This window comes from Strix aluco, chromosome 9 (assembly GCF_031877795.1).
Source record: "Strix aluco isolate bStrAlu1 chromosome 9, bStrAlu1.hap1, whole genome shotgun sequence".
Taxonomy (NCBI): Eukaryota; Metazoa; Chordata; class Aves; order Strigiformes; family Strigidae; genus Strix; species Strix aluco.
Window position 1 is genome coordinate 14,510,493 of NC_133939.1, and position 14,055 is coordinate 14,524,547.

The 14,055-nt window shown below is 39.4% G+C and overlaps 1 protein-coding gene across 7 annotated transcripts in view; it reads left to right on the forward strand.

Moving 5' to 3' along the window:
* The first annotated feature begins 433 nt into the window (after positions 1 to 433).
* Positions 434 to 14,055, forward strand: part of U2SURP (U2 snRNP associated SURP domain containing) — a 46,054-nt gene continuing 32,432 nt past the window's right edge. For 3 of the 7 annotated variants that reach the window (XR_012624293.1, XR_012624294.1, XM_074833834.1), the window contains exons 1-6: positions 434 to 537; positions 8,207 to 8,254; positions 11,113 to 11,211; positions 12,238 to 12,352; positions 12,751 to 12,884; positions 14,014 to 14,055. Coding sequence is in view for 5 of the 7 variants with exons in the window: in XM_074833834.1 (XP_074689935.1) it covers positions 493 to 537; positions 8,207 to 8,254; positions 11,113 to 11,211; positions 12,238 to 12,352; positions 12,751 to 12,884; positions 14,014 to 14,055 (483 nt within the window). In the remaining 2 variants the exon portion in view is untranslated. The remainder of the gene's footprint in view (positions 538 to 8,206; positions 8,255 to 11,112; positions 11,212 to 12,237; positions 12,353 to 12,750; positions 12,885 to 14,013) is intronic. The other 4 variants (XM_074833831.1, XM_074833832.1, XM_074833829.1 and 1 more) reach the window with 3 other exon arrangements.

Genomic DNA, 14,055 nt, shown 5'->3' on the forward strand with positions numbered 1-14,055 from the left:
CTCCGAGGGGCTGAGGCAACGCGGGTCAGGGCTTTGTGTGGGCATGCCGACCCCTCGCGTCAGGGTTTCCCCCGCGGGACCGTGGGTCCTCCACACGGGTAGGGGAAGCGACCCGCGGGTGCCGGGCGGGCGCGGGCTCCCGCCGCTGCCTGCCTGTCACTGCCGGCAGCACCGCAGCCGGTTGTTTGGCAGATTTGGGTCGCCCACTGACTTCATTCGGGTTTTCCTCTGCTAAAGTGAGAGCAAGAGGCCCTGGGGGGACGCAGACGCCGCCCGAGGCGGAGGGCTGCGGGCGACGCGGGGTGCCGGGGCTCCGGCCGGCCTGCTCCCGCCGCTCCGCCGAGGACACGGCCCGGCCACAGGCCCCGCCCAGCCCGGGCAGAGGCCGCCCCATCGGTGGCTCGGCCATCGGCTTCCCGCCCTCCGCTCGCGGGCTCGGTGGGATCGGCGCTCGCTTCCTCACCGCTAGGGCTGAGCGAGGGGAGAGGCAAGATGGCGGACAAGGCGCCCAGCGGCTCGCAGAAAGCCAGTGGGAAGGTGAGGCCGTTCCGCGGGGCCGCCCGCGGCCCGTCGGCCCGCTCCGCCGCCGGATGGCACAGCAGCCGCCTGCCGGCGCGGCGGCGGGGCCCGGGAGTGGCGGGGCGGCGAGGCGCGGGCGGCGCGGCCTGCTCCGTCCCTGCTCTCTGCCCGGGGTGACTGCGGGCCCCGGGAGGGGGTGGGGAGGCGGGAAGGGGGCGGCGCGGCGGGGCCGGGGGGCCCGGGCTTCTCGCGGGGCATCCCCACTCCCCGGGACGGCCCTGGGCACGTCTCTGTCCCGGGCTGGCGTCAGCGGCCTCCTCCAGTCCCCGTGCCCCCGGCGAAGGGGGGCGGGGGCGCGGGGGCCCGGCGGAGCGCGCAGTAACCGCGGGCGCGGGGCGCCCTGTGCCAGTCGGCCCATCCGCGGTTTCGGGTGCGGAGCGTTAGTTAATACCGGAGTCTTACCCCTGCCCATGGACGGGTTGAACTCCGCTCGTACTGTGAGTCCTGACCCTCCCGTGGGCTGAAGCCCGCGTGGGGTTAATTTCCAATTTGCGAGTGGGAAGGAGAACGGTAATTTGAGATCGAGTGTCTTCTGATTTGCGGTGAAATTTAAAATTTCACAAAATCGCCGTGGCGTTCCCTGCTCTTTTCACAGTACCCGCTCTACTTCCTGTAATTACTGGTTGTTGGATTTGCAGACCAGAAGTCCAGGTAGTGCGGGAGTTCTGGCAAACTCGCCCGGAGCTGTGCGCTGAAACTAGCGCCTGCCTGGCTGCGGGTAATAACAGCACAGAGCTGCCTGCTCTCTAAGCAGCCCCTCCTGCCAGGAGAGCGGAGGGTAAGATACGTTTTGGGGGACACACTGGCAGTTGACGGTTCGAGAATTAGCGATTAGTGACTCTCCCTTCCACTCAGCTTTGTCGCAGGTTTTTGGCCAAAAGTATATAAAGCTTCCAGATTTTGGTGTGGGTTTTTTGTTTGTTTGGGGTTTTTTGTGTATATATTTTTTTTTTCATTTGAGTGTGTAAATCAGTCAAGGGAGAAGCCACATTTTGGCTCAGGAATTTCCAGTGCTATACAGATCAATAATTTTTACCCATTTTTGTATTCAGCTATAACAGGATTAATTTATTTTGCTGCTAGGGAACTAGCTGAAATGTAGTTACTGAGAGCCTTTGCGTGTTTACCCAGTTGGTGTTATCAGAGTAGGAGAGTTTTATTTTTGTTTCCTTTTTATGATGTATTCCAAATATTGCCAGGAAACATTTGTTTGGATCTTGCCCTTGGCTTGGAACTGCAAGTAAGAGCTGGACAGAAAATTTTAGTAGTAAAGTAGGTCTTAATTTATGAGAATGGCTTCCAGGGAATAACACATTTTGGGATTTCATGTATAATTAGACAGATAATAATAATTTAATTATTGATTACTGCACTGATAACATGGTACGCAAAACCAACCCAGATATGAGCCCTTTCTTTTCACAGTTGCATCATAGACTTTGTTGTTGTTTATTATTTCTGTACTACTTACATATTTTTTTTAGTATACAGTAATAATTAATTTATAAGAGTTGTTTTCTGTGCTGGATCTCAGTTCTGTAGAGGTATCTGCAGACACTTAACTCTTCATATTAAGTCATCCATCCCATTGAGGTCAGTGGGACTGCTAGAGAATGTAACGTCAAACATGTACATGGAGACCTGTTGAGGAGGTCCTGTATCTTGCCATCTTCGTGAAGTTCCCCCCACCCCTCAACTTCCCGTTACTCTGGGTGTATATGCTGTGTTTCCAGTAGACTTTTTCCCATCTTTACCTTCTAGATCTTGGTTTGTATTGTCAATATTATGTGCCAAAGAAAATAGTGATAGTACATTCCTGAATCCATGAGATTGTTGTTGAAAAGTGAAATAAAATAAAACATGCCTAGCTCTTGGGATTTATTTTTTTCAATCTCAACTTCCCTTGGGGGGGGGTGTATGTGGTGTCTTTTTTTTTTGTCAGTTCATGAATGCTTGTGATATGTATATACATAGAGATACTTTTCAGATGTCTGCAGAAAGAAGTATGACATAATGGTACTGAAATTAGTAATATTGTTATTTTTTTCAGTTAGCTTATTCACACAAGGATAAAAATGTGTATTTTTAGTTGAGCCTGTATGAAAATGTTTATCGTTTAACAATGTAAGCAAATAACCATTTTTCTCAATTCATAAAGTAATTATCAAACATTTTAATTTTTTAAAACTCATTTTAAGATTCATTTACTTACATATCAAAATTGAAGCTTTAGGCTCCATTTCTTTTGGTGCATTGTATTTGCAAGTCATTAAGAATAATTGTACTTGCAAACCAAATATGTCTCGTAGACTCCATAGGATATGTTTCAGTGACATTTCCAAGATGTGCCTTTGCTGGCTTCTAACCTACCTCCTGGGAAGACACAGGGACATTTCATTTTCTGTGTTCTGTGAAGAGTTGTGGCCTAGTGGTTGAAGGCTTTAACACTTAAAGTAAGATATGGGTTCCTTCTCTTCAGAACAGGTGGTGTTTGTTCTTTGGACTTAGTGTCCAAGTACTGATTTTGAACATCTAGCCAGTTTTGTTTTATAGTGTAAAATCACGTTTATTTCAGTCAGGCATTATCTGTTTGATTCACCATTTGAAAAACGTCACTGGAGATGGTACAGGTCCAGGAGCACTCACTGCCTGTGTCGCTGTGGTAGTAGCTGCTTTTTACGATACTGTCAGCTTCTAAATAAGTTTGAGAGTCTCTGATGTGAAATGTGTTGCAAAAGCATCATCTATTCCTTTGTCACTTTGAGATTAGCATAGCAAGATATGTGCTTGAGATTTCCAGAAATCTAAATAGGAAAGAAGGACAAAATTAAGGAAGAGAAAATAGACATTGCCCAAGACTGCACAGGAAGTCAGTGTAAGATGATTCTGATATGGCAGATGCTGATTATGTTCAGTTGTTACCCTGATGTAATGAAATATTAGCTGCTCAGTGACTCTGCCATTTTCTTATTTTATCTTCTGAGAATAGTGACTATATTGCATGTTCGCTGCTCTTACATATAATACTGTACAGATTGGGTACCATGTGACAGAAGAGATTATCCACTTGAACCAAGCTGTAGGTTTCCCTTTTTCATTCTAAAAAATGTTTTAACGTTCCTTAATCTTAAATGCGTTTCTCAGGCTTTTGAGTAAGTTATGTGTTAATTAAATGTTGAAGAACAGTGATTACTTGCTTGTGAATGGACAGCTTTCCTTGGCAAGTTAAAGTGTATGAAAAGTAGCAGTGTAAAATCTGTACATGTGGTGAATTCCGGTTAGATGTAGCATTCTGCAGGATGGTGAAACTTTCCCTGTATTGTTGTTCAACTGGTGACCAGGAGCAGGAGAGGTGTAGGTGTGTTCCTCTGTTGATGGAAATGTAAAAGGAGGTGTCGTCCGTATTTCCTCTGTAGCAGTACAGAGTTGGCAGCTCCTGTTCATCTGAGTTTAAGGTTATAATGGAATAACATTCCTTGCAGGTACTTTGGAGAAAAGATTTTCCGTTTACTTGTGTGTCTGCAAGTGATGTTTATTTAAATAGTGAATAATATTAATATGCACTATTCCAGTAAATGTAAACAGATTATCTATAAAATAATTTTCAGATGTTTGCAAGCATTTGTTTTCTCAAAAGTCTGATAGAGAAAGGAAGAATAAAAAAGACAACTTGGGCTGGAAACCTCCCTGCCTTTGCTGGATTTTAACATCTTAATTTAAGCTGTGGTTCCATTTGCTTTTCCTTGGTATCAGTGCTGACATAAACCAGTCCCAGCCTTAGCTACTTTTTCCCTCCCAAACACTGTCCTCTTCAGTTGATTTAGCATGACTGGGGGGGTGTTTGTGGGTGGAGCCTACTATGAATTGGAAACTGGTTTGGCTGAGCCTCCCCAACTCTTTCTTAAGTGATCAGTTAGATCAGGAAGGGTGATCTAGTTCAGCATGACCAGCTGCCTGGCATGGGGGCAGAATCAATGGAAGATGTTGAAACGGGGCAAAAGTGTCTTACACCAGAGTTTCTTATAAACACTTGACCCTGAAGTTATTAGTTTTTGCAAGGGCAGGAATTTTATTCATGTTTAAGTTGTAGCCATTACAGTTGTAAAAATAATATTCAGCGCTTGGAAGGCCATGGGGTTGTCTTTGGGGTTTTATTGGCAGCTTTTGTTGCCCTTTGTTGTTTTACTAAATAGCATCAGTATTAATTAAAAACCATGTTTGCTTATGTTATACAGTGTATTTTAATTATTTGTGAAATAACATGATAGTGCCAGTTTTACCCAGAGGTGGTTAAATTTGGGGAAACTATGAAGAGCTGGATTTGTGGGCACTTGTACTGCTGACAGGAAGGAAGATTTGGGAGAGCAGTCGTCTCTTCTCTGTTTTCTTTGGAAGCTGCCATGAAGCTGGAAGAAAATTTAAACATTGGAATCTGAGAGGGGGCTCTCTGCTTTGGCTTTCTGATAGGAATTTGTCATAAATCTCATGTGTATGGTCCTTTGAGGATTTTCTTTTTTTTCTTGAAGGTTGAGTAAATTTGGCTAGACTCAGTAATGGAGCTTTGAGCGACCTGGCCTCCAAGACTGTGGTTTGAGAGGGCCGTATTTTACTGGAATGCCATTTCAGCAGCCTGCATTGCTACTTCAGTTATGCTGGCACAGTTCTTGGAGGGACCTGTGTAGTGAAAGTGATTGAGAAAGTGATCCAGCTGGAAAATAGTCTGGTTTAGGGAAAGAAAAAAAAATAAAAGGCTTCGTGCAGAGTGGAAGAGGCAGTGAATTGGGAGTAAGAGGACATTTATAGACTGTTTATGCTGGCAATCACTGAAAGATGGACTCATTGCATTTTTTCTGTCAGTGTTTTGAACATGAAGGAGTTATCCTCACATCTCAGACATCATCAGGTGCAGGACAGAGCTTTGGGTATGTTTCTTTCAACAGTTCAGTTGAGCTACTTAACGTGATGAGAAGAGGAAAAATAGCCCTGTTCCAGGTTTCAATACAGGTGGCCAACATCTTCTGAAATGCTCTTCTCTGAATATTAGAAAGACACTATGATTCTGCTGAGTCAACTCAGCTGGTGTAACTCCTAGGAAACAAAATTGCCCCTTTCATCGAGGTGGTGCAGAGGGATGCAAAGTGCAGTGCTGCAAGAATGTTTATTTGATAACTGCTAGTTAGAAACTGTCAGAGAGCAGTGAGTAATTTTGTGAAGAATCATTTTGTCTTGTGCTTTGTGGGTACAGTTGCGTGGATGGTCAGAAGCAGTACCAAAGGTATGACCTAAATTTATAGATGGGAAGAGAAGACCTTAAAAATAAGAACTATTTAAGGAGGAGAATAATGTGGCTCTGCAAAGCTGCTAGTTGCTGTGGGATAAAGTTGGTTTAAAAGCTAAAACTGCTCTTAGACGTTTCAAGAGTGCACCTTAGTAGAAATTCTGTTCCTTGGCTAACATTTGGGGTGACTTGCTCCACAGTGCTGTGGTCCTTGTTGGTGGGTTGGGCAACATTGCTGTCCTTCTAGCGCAGCGACTTCCAGACTTTTTTTGTTTGTTGGCCTGCTTTCCTTCTGTTAGCCTGCAGAATCTCTGCATGCTACCATGCACTGAAAGCCTTTCTGAGCAGTATCATCTGCTCTGTTGCTGGAGAAACAGATTTAGTTTCTGTTACTTTTTTTAAATGTTCTTCCTCAGGATATTGTGTCTTGTTATCGTACTGAGCGTTGGTACTGTTTGTTACTGTGATTGATGCCATGTTTGTTGTCCTCCCTGTAAGCAGCTTCAGCACCCGTCCCTGTTGGAAGGTGTCACTTCCCAAAACTTCTGTAAATGAAACAGATGTGGAGATTTGAGAAATAGTCATTTCACTCTGCTGTTGCCAAACACCCTCCTTCCCCCAAGCAGTGCTAAGTCTCAAATCTCTCAGTACACTAAGGCAAATGCCATTGTATCAGTCCACCTTTGAGATTTATCTTTTTAACTGCAGGCCTGAAAATTCTTGTTTTTTAAGGGTGGAACTGTAAGTGATGTGTTGGTTGCCGCAGGGTGGCAGCTGGCAGCAGGAAGAATGCTGTTTTCAAGCTTGGAAATTCTTTTGCATAGTGTTTTTCTTTTATCAGTGTGATGTTGTGCTATACATTCATAAACCCTCTGGGGGAGGACAGGTTTCCTTAAGCTACATTTTTGCAGTACGTAGAACTGTGGATAACAGATTACTGATCTGAGTGCCACAGGCAGTTGTGAATCTCAAAAAAAAAAATCCGGCACCAAATACAGAGGAAAAGTTTGCAGGAAGTGTTATTAGTAAAAGATGCTTGTGATACTTGCTTCCACATGTGTGTTAATGAACGGCTGCTGGTACACATGAACTAAACTTTTTATTAACTTCTGTGCAAAGATGTGCCTTGTGAGTAATGTATAGTGTTGCAGGTAAGTGGATTTGGGAGGTCTTTGAGAATAAGACATAATTGGGGTTTTTTGTTTGGTTTTTTTCCCCTCTTTCTTAAAAAAAAAAACCTCTAACATAATCCTAGGAGCCTTTTGCTTCTCCCTTTTGATGGTTGTATCTTTGTGTGTCTCTTTACCTTTGTGGACTTATTCTGGTTCTTGAAGTGCTGTCTACCATTTTTTTTAAAGTTGATTTGACTGTAAAACATAACAATGTAGTTGTCCAGAGATAAATGTCTGTATCATAGCTGATGAAAAAGTGTGATGTGAAATGAAAACGTGGTCTAGTAAGTTATCTTCTGGAGTAGCATGTGGTACTTGTCCTTTTTGGAAGACTGGAGATAAGCACCACATATTACTATTTTTGGTAGAACTATAAATTCCTGGTAATAAGGAGAAGTGCTAATGTTCTGTAACTAATAAACAGATTTCAGCTAATGGAAATGTTTTATTTTGACTTAATTTCAATTTAGATACAAATTGTGTATCAGGCAGTTATGTCTTAATAGCTACTATGTCAGTGAGGTTTTCTGGGATTTGGGCATTACATAATTTAAAAATGTGTTCAGTCCTATTGTTGGAGTGTTCTCCATCACTTAAACACATTAAAAAATCTGATTTTTAAAAAAAGCCTATACAAATTTTGTATATATGCTGTTTTACATGTTAAAGTTCAGTTACAGTTTAAAGTCATAATGTTAATTAGTACATAAGCACAAATTGGGCTTAAAGTAGTGTTCTAGAGGTGGCCGGCTTCCATCTATGCAGAACACACTAAGGGCAGTTTTGGAAATTATTTTATAGTAAGACAAATATAATCAAATGTAACCTTTAACAGCCTTTAATGACAACTCTTGCAGACTCAGTATAACAAACTTTTTTTTTTTTCCCCCTTGCAGTGGTGTCAGTTGCATGTTTATAAAATCCAGCTGTAGAAATTTAGATGTTTTTAGTGGTAGCAAGAACCGTTTATCTTTAATCTCTTGCCTTATATTGACATTGTTCATACTGTGACCCTGTTCAGATATATCATTAAAATACATTACATGTATCTTTGTTCTTGTGTGTTTGGACATTCAACTTGAAATGAAAATCACATTTGAAGAACTGAATTAAAAGGATAGCGGTTGTTTGTCTGTTTCTTTTTCTGTGCCTCACCACCTCTTCATTCTCTCTTCAGGTCAGAGTGCCAGATGCAGTACACACCACTGGATCTGCTGATACACATGTAAGTCCAAAACATTAAAAAAACCCAAATCAAACCAAAACGACAACCAAAACAAAAATATCCAACAAAACCCACAAACTCAAAATAAAGGAAACTACTTGCTGCAGGCAGACTCTTGTGTGTTGGGTATCTAATCTGTAGGTGTTTGTAAATGAACCATTGATTTCCATGTTTAAAAATATTCCTTGAAACTTTCAAACAATCCCTAGTGTAGGAAGCTCTGATGTGTTACATTGCATTCATAATAGGTACTTGAACAGGAAGAAGCTGTAAGGACTCTCTATATGTTTATCTCTTATACTGAGGAATAGCTCAAAATATGAGGTGATTAATCATAAGAGTCCCTGTATATTAAAGTGTCTTTTTGTATACAGTTGGCTTCTCAAAAATGAGATAGTGTGGCCCTAATTTCATCTTTTATTTCTCATAGAAAAAGGTAAGAATAATTACCTAGTCTTCCCCACCCACCCCTGCCACTGAAGAGACCTTTGCCTGGTCATGTGGTTGCTACGTTTCTTGAAGGCTTACCTTTTTCTGAGCTAAAATAAAAACAGGCAGCAAGAGCCAAACAGCATTAATATCGGACAATTCATTCTGTGGTTTGGATTTTCTTCAAGATTTCAATTTGATTTTGTATATGAAAAAGTCAATTACCAGCTGTTAAATTGCTTGTAAGATAACATTATTCAAGTTGTGATTGCATAAACTTTTCATAAAGAAGTAGGTCCTTTTATTGATTTGCTTTACTTGCTGCAATTTGGAAAATTACTCTTGAATCTCTTGATTATTTTGTGTTGTCAACGGAACTGGGACTGCAGCACTTTGTGCTTTCTTATAGTCAATGCAGCGTTACGTTTAATGGAATTTGCTTTCATACAGTGATTTGATTACTCAGCTAGAAGTTTTCTCTTTGCTCCCACCATTTAGTTTACCCTTTTCACTGTGTTCTTTTCCATTTTTTGAAGGAGGAAGTTCATCAAGTTTTGTATAGCTCTGTTATTAGGAATTCTGTGAAGCTGCATATGGTTAATAATCTATAATTGCCTACTGGAATGTAACTAGCAGGCATAAATTAGTTCAATTCTATTAACTTTATCTTGTTCCAGCCACTTTGACAGTATTGTGGGGTGGTTTTTTTTTTTTTTTTTTTTCTGAGATCCTTTTTAAACTGTGGAGATCTTAGTGCCAGAACTCTTATCTTACAGCTCCTTCCCTTATGTCACTAGAGCATATATTCATGTGGCTGATCTGCAGGTATCCTGTAACATTACTGTGAGAGATTATTTCCTGATGACAGGATAAGCCTTGGGTAGGAGTGTGGTATTTGTTTTGTCTTCATTGCTGTGCCATAGCAATATGCCCACGTTTTGCCAAGGTTGTGTGTTGTTTGTCATACTGAAATATAAGCTATCTTTCAGACAACAGGAAAACTGGATTTTATTAAGTATAAAAACACACAGATGCATTAAAAGCTCTTGATAAACCTGTCACAGCAGCTCAAGTTGACAGACTTAGTGTCATAAACCAGATAACTTCACAGACAGTGCTGCATTAATTTGTAACTGATAGTTTTCCTTTTAATGGTGAAGTAGGGAAGCATTTTTCAAAGAAATATGAGCTATTTTGGTCATACTCTTGGCACAGATCTAAGAGGTGTTTGTGATACTAAACAAGGATTATAAACTGAAGGTATTTCAAACACAGTGCTTTTTCGTGTGTAAAAAATTCTGAATAGGAAGCTGATACTAGAAATAAAACTCTTTGTCAAAGAAGATTATTCCTAGAGGAAACTTTTTGCAGTTGGTGTCTGAAATTTTTTGATAATGCGACAGTCAAGTGTTTCACCTTAATTGTTTTGAAGTTTCATTAAATTGAGCTTTTTTTTTTTTTTTAAAGAATTGTCATTGCAAAAGTGATAGTTTTAAGCATTACTGCAGTTTAAGCATCAGAGCATCAAAACTATTTTGAAGATAAAGGCTAATAGATTATATTTTGGGTTTCTGGGGCTTTTTGCTTGTTCTTGTGCTTATTCTTCATGAATTACTGTTAAGCTAGGAATTTCCGAGAAGTTTCTCTCCTTTAATTCCCATTGCCCATGTCTTTTGAATGCGGTCTTCATCCTGTTGTCTTTCTTCTCTCAACACTTTACTGTTAACTACCTAAATAGAATCTGAGAATTCTAAGTCCATACTCTCCAGAAATGACTGTTATGTAGAGTCCTTCCTTCATCAGGGTTTCAAGAAGGGAGGAATGAAGCTACCTAAAATAGAAAGAATTTAGGAGCTAAATGCGAGGCCGTTTGTTATATTTAACTAGTAGCTGAAAACCTCAAGAATGCATTTTCTTCAAGCAAAAATACTACACTTAACCTTGAAGTACAACTGAAATTTAGCATCCATTCTTCAGTTACACCTGTTCAACCTTGTTCAAACATTCTTCTGGCCAAAATCGTCAGAAAAGCTTTTAGAACTTATTTTTTTCCTGGAAATTACCATGGTCAAAAAGGAACTGTAGTGCAAAGCATGTATTTCCAAAGGTTTAGAAACTGTGTGTTGCATAGTGATAAGATTTCCAGGCTCTTACAGCAAGTACCCTTCAGATTTCAGCTGTGTTTGAATGGTATATTAAAAGCTTTCTCACCAAACCAAGGATGATTTATTTTTTAAAAAATATAGATTGAAATTGTTCGGTTGTATGAGGTAATGGTAAGTTCAGGGAGAAGTACAGGAGGCCTATTTGTTTTGTTTAGGTTCAGTCACTTCAGGTAGGAAGTTTCTGATCTAGACCAAGGTAAACACTGACATTATTTTAATTGTTTTGTAAATGGTTTCATGTTTGTTCTCTTATTCCTTTTGCAGCCTCTAATGGAAAGCAAACTTAAAGCATTCAGTATTGGCAAAATGAGTGCTGCCAAGAGGACTCTGAGCAAGAAGGAGCAAGAAGAATTAAAGAAGAAGGTAATGGTATACTATGAAAATTATATTTTGTGTGCAGAGCTGAAATAAGTCTGCTTTTAGATTACAACCAGCTTTACCACCAAATTTTTTTATTTTAATAATTGTAGCTTTCTAAGAATGAAATTGAATTGCATTTTACGTGTTTAATTTGTTCTTGGCATCCATGGCAAGAACATGGCATTCTTGGCTTCCTGAAATACTGAATTACAACAGTCCATTGATTGTTGTGTTGCTCAAAATGAAGACAGCCGTTACCTTAGGTTATTTTCTGTTCTTCGTTTGCTTTCTATCACTGGATTTCAGTAATTAGAAAGAGTAACTGTTGTCTCTGAAATTGTTTCAGTACGCATCCTCGTTACTCTGTAAAACATATTTTTGTCTAATGACTTCTTTTGCAGTTAATAAAAAAAATGAAAATTTGATACTGAATTTTAGGGTATGCAGGAGCATCCATATTTTAGAAAGTATGTAGCTTATAGTCAGTAAGGTAGAAGTTTTGAAAATTTTGGGCTTTGAACTTTATGCATATATTTCAGTGGGATATCTCCTGCTAGGTTGTTGGAAATAGCCTAAAGAAACATTGTAGTGCTAAATTTAGTGTCTCACTCAGCTTTATCAAGTCAATGATTTAACTTCTGGGAAATACATAAAGGTGATCCTGTTAATTGCCTTCAGTCACATGGGTTGATCGCAATGGGTAAGATGGAATACGTACTGTCATAATGCTGATCTTTCAAATGATCTTTTCTATTTGGCATCTTCTGAATGTTAAATTGCCATGTAAACTCTTGTAAATGAACAGTCATATTTGAGCATACAGGGCTTATTTGCTTTACATATTATTTGCTGTGTTCTTCCCACATTTCTCAGAAACTTGAATTCTGTCTAAAATTGAAACTCATTTGATGCGGTTTGTAGCATGAACTCTAGAAAATAAAAAGGAATGCCACATAGCTAATTTAAGAATAGCTGTCTAGTGAAGGTTGCTCTGTGATGATAGTAAATACATTAACATTTGCTATGTAGGAGGATGAGAAGGCTGCTGCAGAAATTTATGAAGAATTCCTTGCTGCCTTTGAAGGAAGTGATGGTAATAAAGTGAAAACATTTGTAAGAGGAGGAATCGTTAATGCATCTAAAGGTATAACTAATCTTTTTTTGGGGATGGTAGATCATTTGGTTTTGAGTAAAGATGAAGATTGTTTTGAATTGTATTTTAAAATTTAATATGTTACATTAGAAGCAGCAAAGGAAACTTGATGCTAAAATCTACTTTATGCTTTGACTCACTAGGTAGGTAGTGGCATGATTTGTCTTAAACTTCACAGAGGAAAAAAATGCTTTGTTTTAAAGTACTTAATCTTGTTCTTTTTCTTCATATTAAAAGATGTTAAATTGCAGAAAGTTTGTCATCACTTTTAAAAAAATGAAATAATATATTGAATGAACAAGACTAAAGAACAGCAGTGTTCTTTCTAATGAACAGTATTGTGCAGCATTAGTTAATACAATTTGTTTTAAATTTGCCTTTAATTTCAGAGGAGCATGAAACAGATGAAAAACGGGGTAAAATCTATAAGCCTTCATCACGATTTTCAGATCAAAAAAATCAACCAAGCCAACCATCTAATGAGAAGCCTCCATCCCTCTTAATGATAGAAACCAAAAAGCCTGTAAGTTTCTTTTTTGAATATTAACCCCATACTTAGAGTTTAGGAGTGCTTAGAAGAAAGTCTGTGTGATCTTGCAGAATAGTTTTGTCTGCCTTTGTCACATATTAAAAGAAGGTGAAAATTTTGATTTGCTTAATCCCATAGCAAGTAGCAAGGTGATGAAATTCAGAAGTCCAGTAGCCCTGTATCCACCATGATATACCTAGTACTGCACTTTAATTTGGCTGCTGTATGTTTTTACTGTATTCCTGCTAATTGAGACAGACTTCTCATGAATACAGAATTATGACTGTTGCAAAGTAACAGTATCTCCAATCCTGAGAATTTGTGAAGTTTTAGAAGCAATTCTTCTTGCTGCCATCTGTTTTTAGGTTTTTATAACTTAAAAAAAAGAATTGACCTTTGCATTGATCCAAGTTTTTCTTGGTGAGGTTTTTTGAAATTTTTTTCTTTGTGGTGATGTTTGAGAAGTCCCTTTAGCTCTTTGAGTTGTACCAAAGAAGTTGTAGAACTTGCACATTTTTGAAGCTGAACACCTTGTTTTACTTTAATTTATTTTGACTTCTGCATGGCTTGATACTTTTTTTGTTAAACTGAGATTTCATCATAAAAAGTACTGGAAATATTATGAACAAACTTAGTCTTCAAGTCAAGTGATAGTTATGTATGATTACTGTTACTGCTGTATATGTGTAATGTGTAATTAATGTCTTGGATGTCTTTAAAAAGTCTTAACAGAGCTTACTACAATTTTTAAGCTTAAGTGAAACATATGATACTGCCTGTTAGGATGGGAAATGAGATGTAATGTGATGTGATAATTGTGGGTAATCCCATCCTAGCCTCCCTCCCACTTTAAACAGAACTCAAATTTAGACTAGTGGGGTAATACTGGATGGCAGTTTGATTTTCGTTGTATGTAAAGCTCTACAGTTACAGAAATGAATTGTAGCATTTTTTATTATGCCGAGCTCTGTTCTGTCATATGCAAGTGTCTGTACTGTAAGAATATTACTGCTTTTCAAATTTGTCATAAATACTTATCAAGTAATGCAATCAGTTTACTCACTTGCCCTGTCCAATGGTGATTGAAGATAATGAGGTAAAAATGATTTTATTTATTTGGCAGACCCTCCCCAAAAACAAAAACAAACAAACAACTTTGCCTGGG